Source organism: Vanacampus margaritifer, chromosome 4 (genome assembly GCF_051991255.1).
Source record: "Vanacampus margaritifer isolate UIUO_Vmar chromosome 4, RoL_Vmar_1.0, whole genome shotgun sequence".
NCBI lineage: Eukaryota > Metazoa > Chordata > Actinopteri > Syngnathiformes > Syngnathidae > Vanacampus > Vanacampus margaritifer.
Window position 1 is genome coordinate 25,127,215 of NC_135435.1, and position 15,212 is coordinate 25,142,426.

Consider the following 15,212-nt stretch of genomic DNA (forward strand, 5'->3'; position numbering starts at 1 on the left):
TTCTAAAGACAGTTTCAAAGGATTAAAACTCACTCACATCTAAACATCCGGAATCACATTCAATCCAGATTCAGGCTCCTTCAAAAAGTCCTGATCTGATATGGGAGGGAAATTTTGCAGTGGGACCCAATTACTTGACTGTCCTCGTTTGCATCTTCTTTCTGTTGCTCTCAGGGTAAGATCAGGATCTTAAACTTATATTTCCTTGCAGATGATTTGATTTACAAAAACGATATTTTACTTTTCAAAATTTTCCATGCCACATCACATTTCCCTACAATTTTTGTGTCCCTCGCAGGACGACGAATGCTACGAGCAGTCAGCCGACGTGCGCTCTCAGCTGCGCTTCTTCGAGCAACTAGAAAGGATGGAAAAGGCGAGGAAGGACGAGCAGGAGAGAGAGATCCTCTTAAAAGCCGCCAAGGTAAAGTCAACTTCTTACCACTTGTGCGTGTGTGTGTGTTTGTGTGTGCTGTTATTATGTGCTAGTGTGCCAAACAGCGTGCGTGTGTGTACTGCGGGGTGTCTGTGTGTATGTTGCTCCTGACACATGAATTTGAGTGTGACACCAGTAGATGAAGTGACCTCCCTGTGTCCTCCCGGGCTCCTGGCCGCAGGGCCTCAGTGTCCTGGCTCCTCCCCACTGCGCATGCACGCACGGACACGCACACACGCGTGCACACACACACACACACACACGCACACACACACACACACACACACTCTTCCAACTTGCAATAACATTCCTCCATCCTAATGCTTGAGTCGTATTGGGAGCTGTTTCTAATATTCTGACCTTCCCATGTCGCTTATGCATTTAAAATAAATAAATAAGAATGCACGAAAAGATCACTGCTGACCAAAAAGAAAGGAGAGACAATCCCCAGCAAATGAAAATGCCCTGCGGTAGCACATTAGCAGGGCGAGCAAGCGAGCTAGCTAGGGTTCATTTAATTAATTTTGAATGGGGACAATGTCCCACACTAAGGATCGTCATCACCACACACCTCGTCGTCTTAATTGCGTTATTACGCCGCCGCGCCTGCCGCACATGATAATAGGACACCAAACTCCATCACCCGACTCTCACGATTTTAACGAAATCTGGTTGTAAAAAAAAAAGGGGGGGGGAAGCAACAGAAGAATGGAAGAAACAATACTTTATAATGTCCTGTTAAAACTGGAAGCTAATTAGTTCGAACAATCTATGCAAATGAATGCACTAATTGCATTTAAGTAATAACAGGTCCTACCCAAGCAATCTTAGGTTTCTACATAAGCAGATGATCTGAAACAGCATAAGTAGCATCAGGGGCAAGAATTGCAGAGTTTTACAGTAGACTGGCCAAGTCAGTTCCTTGACATGAACTCCATAGAGAATATGTTTTATATGCCATTAATGTAAAAATGTCAAAACGGGGGGCTTTAGGACCCAGATGCGGGAAGGCAGAGGGGTGTAGTCAAAAAAAAAAAAAAGGGATTTAATTTCTATTAACAAAAAGGTTTCCAAAGTTCAAAAACATAAAACAAAGCATGAACTTGAACTTGAACAAAAGAGGGAACAAAAAACAGACAGCAACAAAACATGAACTTGAACTTGAACTAGAACTTGGGAGGGAACAGAAAACAGGCAGCATGACATGAGGACAAACATACATACCACAATGCACCAACACAGACAGAGGAGAGACAGCAGACTAAATACACCAACACTAATGACGCAACAAGACACACCTGGACCAGACACAAGTGGCTGAGGGCACTGATTGGACAACACAAGGAAGGGCAGGGTCACAATTAACAAGACAAGGAAAGCAGAAACTGAACATGACAGAACCAAAACATGACAAAAAACAAGGAAGTTGAAATTGGAAAAGCAACAATGCTAAAAATAAATAAATAAATATGCCACTGTCACAGAATAAAAGATGACATGGACAAATCTGAAGACTGGTTTTGAAAATTAAACAAATACAAATATTATTATGTAAAATAGTCATTATCTCTTCTTAAGATTTTTAGGGGTCTCAGTATGCCAGAAGCATCACACATTTCTGCATCAAAATCCTAATAAAATTGGTGCTGAATACGATTCCCAAAAAATCATTCAGTAGCACCTACTGGAATAAAAAAAAAAAAAAAAAAAAAACTAGCCCCAACACCTGTTTCACTGATCAACATGAAATTTGGTGGACATGTCTTTCATTACAGGACTTATGAGAAAGTATTAATAACCCATTGCTTAGAATTTAACAGGAAGTGGGAATTCTGGTGTTTGGTATGAAGCAGCCATTTCGGCTGAATTCCAGGGCTTGTACTTTGACGAGCTCTGACTAGGAAATGTGTCTTTATAAGTGTTTTTTGAGTTACATAGATAGTTTTGATCTTCAGTATCAGCGGGAAATATATGTCGGCAACATGAGCTATTTTGCTATTCCCACCTCTACTGATATTCAACTGAACCCACCAAATTTACAAAACAAATATACTGCAACATTTCCTATAATTTCTTCACACTTGCATATACTGTCAATTATTTGGCTGTCTTTGAAAAGCGCATGATGTCCAGCTTGACAAAAATAGCCGCGTCCTGCGATACTGTAATGTTCCGGCCTGGCCTGCAGTGGTCAGCCGTATACACGTTTTCGCGCGTCAGCGAAGGATTTCCCAGGGACACGCGTATTCACCCACATCTCGGCCGCTTATTAAAATAGAAGTGTCGTTACGCCAGGGACACACACATACGCACGCACACACATTAACGGATCGCCACACTGGCTCACAGTGACACTGTCACTGATACTCACCAACATCCTTCACCCCCTTTGTGTGTGCGAGTGTGTGCTGGCTCATGCAGAATTTTTAATAACCTCTTTTGATTAGCGTCCCCCTCCAGCGGCTTATTTAGGGCTGGATTTGGAGCGGGTTTAAAGGCCACAGCCCCCCCGGGGGTGCGCTCCGTTGCACTTCTACTCAATTCAAACACGATGTCCTTGACACCTCCGTATCCTGTTCCCATTTTTGCTCATTTTTTTTTTTGCTGTAGCAGCAACAGATGAGTCAGGATGCTTTGTAGGGAAAAATGGGGGATAGGTGGTTTCTTTAAATCCCCGTCCACACGAAAGCCAGTTTCAATGTATCCTCACAAGTTTCTTACCGTTCAAGCCGTTCGTCCACATGACGGCGTGGTTTCGGAGCTTGAAGCCGATCACTTTTGAAACCGGGCTCCAGAGTGGAAAGATTTCAATACACGCCCCGTACGCATCCGTCTGGACACCTTACGCAGGATACTCCTCAAGCGATGACGTAATGGTCGCAGCTCAATGACGACGCATTGTTGCAGATTGATGACGTATGCGCTAATTCTCACGTGACTGCGCGCGAACTGTCAGTCTGTCAACAACAATGGCCGTGTCGCAGTTGTTTTGCACAGCCTCCTTAGCTTGCTTATGCTTTTGCAGCAAAATATTTTGCTTCTTTATTCCCATGTTCAATAAGTGGTGTACTTGAATCACCCGCCATTGTCACTTCTCCTGTGTTCGTCTTTTTCATGTTGTTTTGATACATGCAAAGCCATGTTTGTTCTGTAGATTGCAATAAAGTTTTTAAAAAAAGTGTCCCTCTTCTTCGCTGATTCTTCTTCTACGCTTTCCGTTAACTCCCTGTGGATACGCTACAGCGCCACTCCAGACTTGGCATATACATTACAGCCGTTCAACGTCCTCAGCGTCTTCTTTTGGACACACGCAACTCTTGAAATACTTCGGTGTGTACGAGACTTGTTTGAGGAACAACGGGGACGGGGCCTAAATCAGCTGCTGAACTGTGCACACGCCAGAAACACCCCACCTGCGTTGCATTTTGACAAAATGGTTCACTGATCGGCAAAGATTTGGTCAACATGTCCCGGCCTGGAATGGGTAAGATGGACAACCAGGGGATTTCCTGGTGGGTCGGGCTGCTATATGCGCTGCATGAACACAAAATTAGGTTGACGTGTCTTATCAATATAGGACACATGAAAAAGTCTCAAGGACCCATGTCCAAAATTAAACAGCAAGGGGCCCATTTTGGTTTGATGTAGCCTTTTATAATGACTTCCTGGGCTTGAACCTGATGAGCAGATGATTAACACTAAGTTGCCAATCCAATTCAAACATGAGCGACGCCTATACAGTATATCCTTTTTTTGTTTCGCACTATTTTCGCTGTAGCAGCAAAGGATGACTAGCGATTCTTTATCTATTTATTCTTTATAAGGGAAAGACAGATTTCTCTAAACCAGCTGTTAACCTATACGCACCCCCACTTTCCACCCCACCCACTTTGACTCCACAGAGCCGCTCCAGGCAAGAGGACCCAGAGCAAGCTCGACTGAAACAGAAAGCCAAGGAGGTAAGATCATTACCCTTGACATTTGCCAGATTTGCGTGTATGAATTTTTCATACGCTCGCCACATATGTAATTCCGTTTAACGTCAAATTTAAGAAAAAAGAAGTTGGAGAAATCATTCCCGCCTTGTCGATGCCCCCCAAAAGATCGCCGTATTCATCAGTTTGTAGCTTTTTAGCACTTTGACTGTTGCTCTTCCTTTTAGTAGAAAGGCTATCATCTACTATAGGGGTCAAGTCCATCCATCCATCCATCCTAGTCCTCAGTAGGGTGGCGGGTGAGCTTAAATCTATCCCTGCTGACTTTGGGCGAGAGGCGGGGCCCCTATGGACAATTTAGAATGAACCTGCAATGCATGTTCTAGTATTTTATCTGCACATGACAATTTATGTCCAGTGAAACTGAGCTTAGGCAGCATGCCAACCGAGTGGCTAGCTTGTCTGAAGATGAGGGTTCAAATCATCAACTACTTTTGCATCTTCCAACATACCAAAAACTTAAGGACAATTTCAATGAAGCTTAACACGTTACCCGGAGAAAACACACGAAAGTATAAAGAGAACATGCATATTTCACACAGATAGGCCAGAGGTCAAATTCGAACCCCCAACCTCAGGCACTTTGTTGCCAAGCAATAAAGTCGTAAAAGTAAAATTTCAACAGCAACATTGCAACAATATTTTCATTGTTCCTGTAATTGACTTAGTTCTCATAAATGAGACTTGACTTTGTAAGTTACTGTAAGTGGTAAAAAAAGTAAAACGTTATATGGCGAAAAAATTATAAAATATCACCCCCCCCCCAAAATTTTTTTTTTTACTTTTTAATTATACTTTTTTTTTTTTTTTTGCAAAACATTTGACTATTGACTATATTCTCGTAGCAATTTATACCTACCGTTAATAATAATTTATAATTTTCTAAGAAAAAGTAGATATCACAGAAAAATTGATAACACCTTTATTCTTTTAAAGTGTATTTAAAGTTGAAAGAATTCCATCTTTATTCCTTCCTGTGTCATTACTCAATCCCTTGTTCGGAAACTTTGTATGCATTTGATCTAGCGCTGTCCTTTTTCCCTATGCTGTTCATTTGTAGACAAACTTGCGTTTCATCACGGCAGGAGCCTTATGCAAGCACAAAAAGAAAAAAAAAGTGAGTTTACCCTCCGAATAAACGTTTCAGACGCAGCGATTTACTCCCCGCATTAACTTTTACGGCTACAAAGGAGCGCAAAGACGCATTGTCTCTTGCGTGTAATAGGCTAAAGCGCCACGCTAAGGCGCTTTAATCTGAAACGGAAGCAGCTGCGTCTCGTCTCGTATAGGACACATTCCCAGCGGAGCTCGGAAAGTATACCTCTCTTCTTCTTCATGTTTACGAAAGAGTTCTGTCATAGCTTGGGTTTGTTTTTGTCCTTGTTTACTACACACTAACTTCTTTCACTCAGTGTGGGCAGAAGGATAAAAAAGAATAGAAAAGAAAAAAGCAGCCCTCACCTGTTGTCGTCGTTTGCAATTGCAAACTTAAGCAGCACATCAGCTTTCTTTTTAAGTCTATATAGTTTTGTGCACTTTTCCAAGTTGCACTTTATAACGTCGTGATCAGACTGTGGTAAAGGAGAATTCAACAAGGCCTTGATGAAATCAAAACAAAACAGAAATAGTTCTTGGATCACAATATTTTCCAACTTTTAATTGTCAGGGGGAAAAAAGAGAGGGGGGGGAGTCAGCATTTTCCACCATTTTTCCTGAAATACAGCAAATTTAATACATGAAAAATGTTGATTCTTTACCCTGGAGAACCCAAGAACCCTTTTCTTCTTTGGAAAATTATGAATTATACATTAAATGTAAGTTCACTGAACACCAAAATATATGTTTTTTCAATTTTAACCCTTGTTTTTTGAACTAGCTCAGAGTTGCTAATTTATCAAAATATATATATAAAACATACTCCTAGGTATTCTGCAACATGATATGAAATAGATTAACAAAAAAAACACAATTTTACCATCTGATGGTTTGCTGAGAAGATGGTTTTGTTTGGATTGATTTCCAGCTCAACAAAACAGCATGTTGCCAGCCATCTTGTCACCACCACTCTGGCTCATGTAAGTGCAATATCCATCCACTAGATGGCCCCATGCAGGGGTCAGAAGTGGCACTCTGGACTTTTGAAGTTAAATTTGTAAAAAAAAAAAAAAAAAAAGGTCTTTGTTATTTGAGTAGCAGAATTTATAGGGGCCAAATTTGACCCCGTGGGTTCTCCAGGGTTAAAGTGTAAGTGTTATGTGCCACACTCAAGCACATTGGTAGAGAGGTGTGCCTAGGAACAAATGCGAACAGTTGCTATTATAGTGATAAAATTAGCCTTTTTGTTTATTCTACAAACAACTGACAACATAACTTCGAAATACAGATGTTGTCATTTTGGCAGAAATTAAAATACCAAGGAAGGTCCAGTGTTTTTTTTTTTTTTTTTTTAAAAAAAACATTTATATTGTATTTTTATTTCTTCCAGAACTGCATTTTGAAAGTGTTTCTATGCTACACATTCAGTGTGACTATTCCATTTCTATTTAGTAGCAGCTGTAAGTGTCTTTCTCAAGGGCACCCCCGCCATTGTCGCTGGGCCAAACGCTTTCATTTGGGGGATTTTTCCTTGGCGTTGAACTCGTGACCTTCAAAGGCAACGAGCCCCTCTCCGCCGGCGAATGGCAACACTCGTCTTCTTCTCACCCGGACTCCTTTTTTTTTCCTCCTGCGCCGGTTAGAAGCGTTTGCGTACAGATCTCAGCCCTTAACCATAAGCCCCGTATATGCAAATGAATCTGTGTAATAGGCAGAGCGGCAGGTTCGGAACCCCGAGGGGGAACCATGTGATCAAAGTGGATCTCCTCCCTGTTAAGTGGCAGTGTGCTCATCATGCGGATGTGGCCAGATCAGTGCCACACACGCATACCCTGACATTATAACAAGCTCATTTTGGGACATAGAACATAAAAGTTGCTACACATTTGCGTTGCATTTTTCTTGACAAACTCAAACATTATGACAGAAACCAAAAAATGCTTATTGATCTGGCTTTCCTGCCAATCACTGGACTAACGTTTCCATGTAGAAGCTGTTTCTGAGAACTATGTCGCATCTATGTTGCCTTTTACAATAAACTTGAGCAGTTAGTGTAAAAAAATACTGAAAATCCTTGTAGATAATCAATCAATCAATCAATCAATCAACCAATCAATCTCCATTATTTTAAAAAGGGTAAAAAAAGAAGGGAAAAAAACCGAATTGAGGTTTATAACCTCTTTTCTAAGAGTGACCTGGCCAAGACAGAGCCACAAAACCAAAATGGTTACAGCAAACACACAAGGCACACAGAAAACAAGAATTGATTACTTGATAACAATTTGTGCAATCAAGATCTGCTTATTTCGCTGTCTTTTACAATTGCCTTGTATTTCCCCCAGGCATATACCATATGTCAATTTCAAGTTCTTCACATCAATCCAGGCCATTCAAATAATGATTTAAAAGCCACCTGTAAGATGTCCTGATTTTGCATTCTTGCAAACAATTGACAGCTTCACGTCTGTGTTGCATTTTTATTGACAAATCCAAATATTTCGTACGTAGAGTTGAAATACTTGAAGATTTTGCTTTACTTCCATTAACAAACTCTTAACATGTATTCAGTGAAGATTTTGCTACCCTGCAATGACCTAAATAAAGGAAAAGTTTATACAGAAATAGAAAAAATGCAATATGTGGTTGTATAAGCACTGTACTGAGAAAAGTGTCACATCTTTGTGGCATTACTGTAACAAACTCAAACGTCGACTGTATAAACGGAGAAATCCTTGAGGATGTTGCTTTCCCATGCATTAATCAACCAATATTTAGTTTTTTAAGCACTGTTTCTGAGAACTGCTTCACATTCTTGTTGCATTTTTCATGACAAACTCAAATATTAATCGCAAAGCCTGAAAATGCTTGAAGATTGATCTTCCCTTGAGCTGATAAACTCAACCACTTACTGTTTGAACTGAAACATGCTTTATGATTTTGCTTTACCATCACTGATCCAGTAAATAATCATATAAGCACTGTTTCTGCAAACTGCTTCTTGTCAGTGTTGCATTTCTACTGCCAAACTCAAACATTTTCTGTCATGAAATATGCCGTTCCAATTTCGAACGTGGCAAAGAAACCAAAATTATCACTTTTCAATTGATACAATCACAGTTTGAGTTTGGTGATTGATTGCGAACGAAATAAAAAATCTTTGTGCATTTATTAGTTTATGCAGTAGCCTAAATGTTTATTTTTCTACGAGCAATGCAACACATGGCGCACTTCTCAGAAACAGTGCTTATACACGCACATATTGCTTTTTCCCCCCTACTTTTGTATAACACTTCCCTTCATGAATACAATTTGTGAAATAAAGCTATTACAGGGATTTCAATCTTTACACACGATTTTCAAACGCTGCTATTATTCTCAACTATTCGTATATATAACACCCCCCTCCTTTTTTGTCAGTTAATGGCCGCCGTTTCTCAGCGCTCGTGCCTCTCCCCGTTTCCATCACCTGCCCAGCTCAAGGCAACAGAGCTGGCTGTTTGTGTCACCGCCGAGTCTGTCGGCAGCTCACACATCTGCACAAATTTCATCAGGGTAATGAGGGCTCGGACACTCCGCCGAAGCCCCGACCTCGTCTCCCGGAGCACGCACGTACTGTATATGCAAACTCGTCATTGCGGAGAAATGAAAATGAATAGGCTTTATATTGTTGAACAGAAGTGTAAACACTCGGTTTATTTGCTTGGCAGTGAGGAACATTTATCAGTAAGGGTTGATTTGCTGTATGTTCTGTTTTTTTTATTTTTTTATGAATGGGCTGCGGCTGTGGCTGGTTGCTACGGGTGACCTACAGGCCAGGCACTCACTAGGCTAGACTTGACTAGACACCTTTTTTTGATGTTAGTGTTGTAGAATCAGTGCAATAGGACCTCCTGAAATGTATCATTGATAACCGCTTTGACTTTTGGAACTCACGTTTCTCTTCAAACTCTTGTAGCCGCCCTCCGCATTGTGAAGTCCTACTACTTGGTCGGCATGGTAACAAAAGCCGTACTCAGCATTGACCCAGAAGTACAAGCAGTGGCTCATTACCATGGCACAGGATCAGAAAGGCAAAAAGTGTGTTGTAATAAATGGTCTTACTCTTTTGACAAAAACACGACAGATACTTTTCAATGGTGAAAAATGGCACGACTCCTTTTAATGAGATTCAGTACAAAAACTGTGCAGGTGTACCTAATAAACCGGCCCCATCAGAATCCGAGTAATATTTCCATCCATCCTTCCTTCCATCCAAGTGCTCCAGGCCTCTTTGATACGAGTCGGGAACATGAAAAATTCAGCAAAGGCGCTTTGAGCGAGCGAGGCGCCGCCCCACACTGCTCTGAAATGTTGCCGTGTTGTGACAATGATGAACAGAGACGTTAGAACACGACAACGCTCCAGCGGTAGGCTGTCATAAGAGTGATTAGCGCGCCGAGTAACCATGATGTAAGCAGAACGCAATGATATAATTTAGTGGCCGTCCCTCTAATATAGTGGTTCTAAACCACAAGCCATAGCTTATAATTTGCAATAATTGTTGTCGTATCGTTTAAAAAAAATGCATACATGCCGTATGGGAACGGCTCTCCAATAAAACAAGCATAATAAATGAATTCCTCATCATCATCTTGGCTTTCAGCCAATTAAAACCTCTTAATATATTAATTACCTCAGTCATTGTTTTTTTCCTGAATAAATTTTCAAAAATATACTCCTATTTTATAAAGAATAATGTCAACTTTTGTAATAAAATGTGTAATTTACTAGATCTTTCCAAATCTAAACGATTCTGGGAGAACTGGAATGTTAGTCCCGGTTCCACTTGATTTTTGATTCTAAATGCCCAATCGCAGTCCGGGGGATACCCCGCCTCTCACCCAAAGTCACCTGGGATTGAATCCATCTCACCTATGACCATATTGAGGACCAGGACTATAGAAAATGGATGGATGGATTCCAATTGATGTCAAGTTTAAGCACCCGTGTGAATTCTGGTGAGCAGTCGAGTTTCTGAGTTTGATTCTTCTGACATTCCAAAAACATGCATTTCGGTTACATGGAAAATTGGAAACTGTTAAAATGTTCATAGGTATGACCGTGAGTGTGAATGGTTGTTTGTCTATATGTGCCCACTGATTGGCAGACAACCAGACCAGGGTTTACTCTGTCACGTGTCAACTGGGATCGGCTCACAGCTCACACACCACCCTAATGAAGACAAGTTCTGTAATACCTGAACAGATGATTATTTTTTTTAATTCATACTAAATGTCCCTCCCAGATGATTGACTTCTCCACCAGCCACTGTAATACATATACAATATATTGTATTGAAAACATACAGTTTTGCATCAGTTCCAGTAATAAACATTGCAAACTTTAGGTGGCATTAGCAATAATTTGGAGTCGTGTATAATGCTGATTCTACGCCGCTTTTTACATAAAAACATAACTGCGTTGGTATTTAAACGTCTCACCAACACTGTGCAAGATCCAGAGAGCGAGAGAGAGAGAGAGAGAGAGAGAGAGGGTTGGTCTAGCGCCTCGTCTTCCTCCACCGTTTGGCCGAAAGGTCAGATGGGCTATTTCCAAAATGCCCCGCGGTGAAAATCAATGGGCAAATCGCGGAGCTCACTTCCTGTTTTGTTGTCGCCGTGTCTGTGCGTTTGGCCAGAGAAAGACTTTGGGGAGGGGATGGGGAAGAGGGTGAGGCGAAGGCCAGCGGAGATACATCATCGTGTCGGCGGCACGAGACGCGTTGCCACCACAGATTCATCATCGCCGCATCTGCGGGCTGCCAGTGGACACAAGAACTTAGAGGTGCACTGAGTAGAGGCAAGAAAGTGAGCGAGAGAGAGAGAGCGAAAAAAACAACAAGTCCTCCAACAATAACGACCATATTGGTCGTTTTACCATGCAACAAAATACGACCAAGTGTTACATAGTGCAATCTCTATCGGCCATGTTCTATCAGCAATGTTAAATAGCGAAAAAAAAAAGTTAAGGGAATCAAACCCGGGTCATCTGGTCAGAAGAAGGACGTTTATCGTACTGAGCTAGCGGACCGGTAATGATCATGGTGTTTTTTTTAGTGTTCACGTGTCAATTTGCTGACATACCGAATGGTGTTAGGATGAGGCTTTCAGTGAGATTGTACAGTACACGTTACGTCTTTACGTCTTCGGAACTGGACGGAACCAGGTCCGAGTCCCGCTTTTGTATTTTTACGCTATTTAACATGGCTGATAGAGGTCGCTAAACTAAAAGACGCAACACTTGGTCGCACCTTTTGTAATGATTTCCGGGTAAGATTGACAAATTAATTCTTACACAGCAGGGAGTAACGACACAAAGCGGCGGACGAAGCCAGGAGAAAAACTATTAACAAAAGTCGTTGCAAAAAGCTGCAAGGAAAGAAAGTAACAAAAATACACCTGAGGTTTATAAAACCGCACAACGTGAATAAACAGAATAACAAATACAAACGAGCTCTACAAAGCGGAGAAACTAAAAGCGACGTGAGAAAAACTACACGTGAAGATCAATCACTCAAGCGTAAAGCTGAGGAAACGAAAAACTACGGCGAAAAATGACTCAAGCAGCCAGAAAGCCGAGGAGACAATAAATTAAAACTACGGATTTAAAAAACTAGTGTGAAAACGCAGAACAAAAACTAGAACGGGAATAGGAAACACGTGATCTGAATAATGCACTTGGACAAGGTCAATAGTCCGACGGGGAGTGCCGGCAGTTCCGGTCCTTATAAAGCGTTGATTAGGAATAGGAAACAGGTGTGGTGCAAGAGGACACGCCCCTCTGCTCAATTAGAAACTGAAAAAACAAAAACAAACACACACCGCACTGAGAGCAGAGCCATGACACCTTTTCAAAGCGACCTATGTGGTTGTATTTATTGGAGGACTGTCTCGAAAAAACACATTATAATTTTTATGTAAAACAAACAACTATTAGCTGAAAAACTCACCTACTCTGACCTATGCACATTTTGGTGGCTAAAATGCCGCCCAAACTCCCTGCTCTTTCTAAGGTGCAGTGAAATAGCTTTATTATCATTATTCTTACATCAACATCCCTTTGATGGCCCTAAACATACTTAAAGCACACCAAATTTTGCAGGTATTTGGTAGCGGCTCCTTAAAATTCACGAGGATGTTGAAAGCCCTGAAATTGAAAGAATCTGCATTAAAGCATGTTAGGACACTTTTTGTTTGTTTGTTTTCATAAAAGGCGGTCTTAAGGATCGTACAAAAAGGGTGAATGCAACAAGATGTTGTGTGAAACAAAGAGTCCACTCACACACCGAGGTGCTCATCACTGATGGCTCAGTGCACGGAGAGTCCATCCTCCGCTCTACTCTATTCTTTTTTTGCCTAAAGTCATTCCTGTGTGTGAGACTCTCTCTCTTGGAGGCCTTTGTCGGAATAATTCTCCTCAAGTGTTATCTTCCTCGAGGCGCCCCGGAGATCCCTTTTGTCCATTTTGAATCACCAGCAAAGCTTGAAATGCCTTGAACCTCCACCGCCGTGTTAATTCTGGGCCGGCTCAACTTTTGGACCTCTCATTTTAAATCGCCCTGCTGTTTATATGTTAGTAAATTGGCACTGTTATTACTGTGACATATGCCCAGCATTAAAAATATTTAACCTTGTTGCTCACTTAATGAAGAGGCGAGTTTTTTTTTTTTTTTTTGGTAAATTCGCGTACTGTTCCTTATTTGGCCCGGCATCCTCCGCAAGTGACCAGGTCAGCGCAATCCTGGACCGGATCCCACCCACGCCAGCTGCCCCATCGGGCAATTGGCCTCGCTCCTCTAGAGGCAGGAGGCTCCAGCGTGTCAAAGGACAACACATCGGCCCGTGTTGTTTTGTTCTTCTTTGTATTAAGTCGATTATATGCGCAAGTTCATAGGCTCTCCTCTGGCCCGGCAGAAAACTGCTCGGCGCTCTCTCTTCTGCAAGGCATGCCTGGGGCAGGAAGGCCCAAACGCAGGCTACCCCCCCCCCCCCTCCTCCATCCTCAGTCCTCCTCCTCCTCACTCTGTGCGCTGACTTTTAAAGAGAATTCCGTTGTTTTGCATGTCCTACTTCATGGATCGTATATTTTGGCCTCGTAGATAGTGTCATGAAAAAGTATTTTATTTATTCTTCAATTTGTTTTTTTTTTGTTTCCCCACTTTAATGTTTAAGATCATAAAACAAACCTAAAAATCAGACAAAGCTAAACTATGCAAACATAAACTGCAGTTTTTAAATGCAGATTTGATTTATTAAGAAAAAAAAAAAAATTCAACGCTGCCTGACAAAAAATGTTTGCCCCCATTGTTAAATCGCTAATCACATTTTTTGGAAAGCTCAGTTAATTTTATCCGACCTCCAGTCCTGTTCAATCAAGAATTCACGTATAACCTGTCCGACAAATTAAGTCGGCCAAAAGAGCTTAAAAAAGCAGCAACAAAATACCATGATTGAAAGATATTCGAGAACAGATGAGGAATAAACTCATTGACATCTATCAGTCTGGAAAGGGTTACAACGTCATTCCTAAAGCTTTAGGATAAAGCGAAACATGGTGAGAGCTCCGTCTGTTTGTCCTTCCATCCATCTCCGACAAAGGACAAAGTCTAAAGAACTACTGGCCTCCTTCATTTTAGTTAAGGTCAGCGTTCATGACTCAACACTAACTAGGAGACTGTAAAATGGCATCCATGGCAGCGTTCCAAAGCGAAAAAGAACTGCTGATCAAAAACACATAAAGGCTCAGCTTACTTTTGCAAAACACATCTGAATGATTCTCAAGACTTTTTGGAGCATATTCAATGGATTAACAAAATGAAAGTTGAACTTTTTGAAAGGTGTAAATGTAACGCAGCAGAAAAAAGAATATCATACCAACAGTCAAACATGGTGGTTGTAATGCGATGGATTTGGTTTGCTTTGCTACTACGGCACCTGGATCTGGATGACTTTCTGGGATTGATGGAACCATGAATTCTGCTCGTTATCAGAAAATGCTGAGGGAGAATGTTAGTAGCTGACCTCAACTAAACTGAGAAAGGAATCAGTTCATGAAATGACTCCGTTCAGTACGTTCACTTAAAAGACGTGTTTGAACATTTTTTTTTTTTATGTCTCACTGTGCAGCCTGGTGGTTGGGAGCACCTGCCCTAGTTGCCTTGAAAAAGCTTAAGTTGGGGTACTTGTAACTTGGTCAAGGTCCCACTATAATTGAATCATCATTGCAGCGCTCCTCAAGAGGACAACTTCTTTGTGTTTGTTGCTTTGTTGTCATCTTGTGGTCTTGAACTTGATTTTTTTCCCCTCCTTCTTTTCTTTCTTCTTCACCTGAAGCCACGTCGTTAGAACCAGAAGAGGAAAAAAAAACATCACTCTTCTTCTGGCTTCTTTTAAAACGATACCTTTGGTGATCCTGTGTGTGTGTTTTCCTCTATTACAAAAGTGCTGTAATGAGAAGGAAAACAAGGAGATTTTTCTCTTTTTGTTGCCTCAGAGGGAGAAAGCGACACGTCTCCTCGCCTGTGAGCTTCACTTTTGTCTTTGCGGCGTTCCAAGCGCTCCTTGGGAAGCGCGAGCGACGGGGGAATTGGGCGCGCCCAAGCGACGCTGGTGGCAAGGTGCCGGGGATGCGTTTCAATTAAGAAAAAG

At 41.5% G+C, this 15,212-nt stretch overlaps 1 protein-coding gene across 3 annotated transcripts in view; it reads left to right on the top strand.

The window, feature by feature from the left end:
• Positions 1 to 15,212, top strand: part of LOC144050081 (transcription initiation factor TFIID subunit 4) — a 78,879-nt gene that overhangs the window by 27,512 nt on the left and 36,155 nt on the right. For all 3 annotated transcript variants that reach the window (XM_077563013.1, XM_077563014.1, XM_077563015.1), the window contains 2 exons: positions 299 to 424; positions 4,339 to 4,395. In XM_077563013.1, the coding sequence (XP_077419139.1) occupies positions 299 to 424; positions 4,339 to 4,395 (183 nt within the window). The remainder of the gene's footprint in view (positions 1 to 298; positions 425 to 4,338; positions 4,396 to 15,212) is intronic.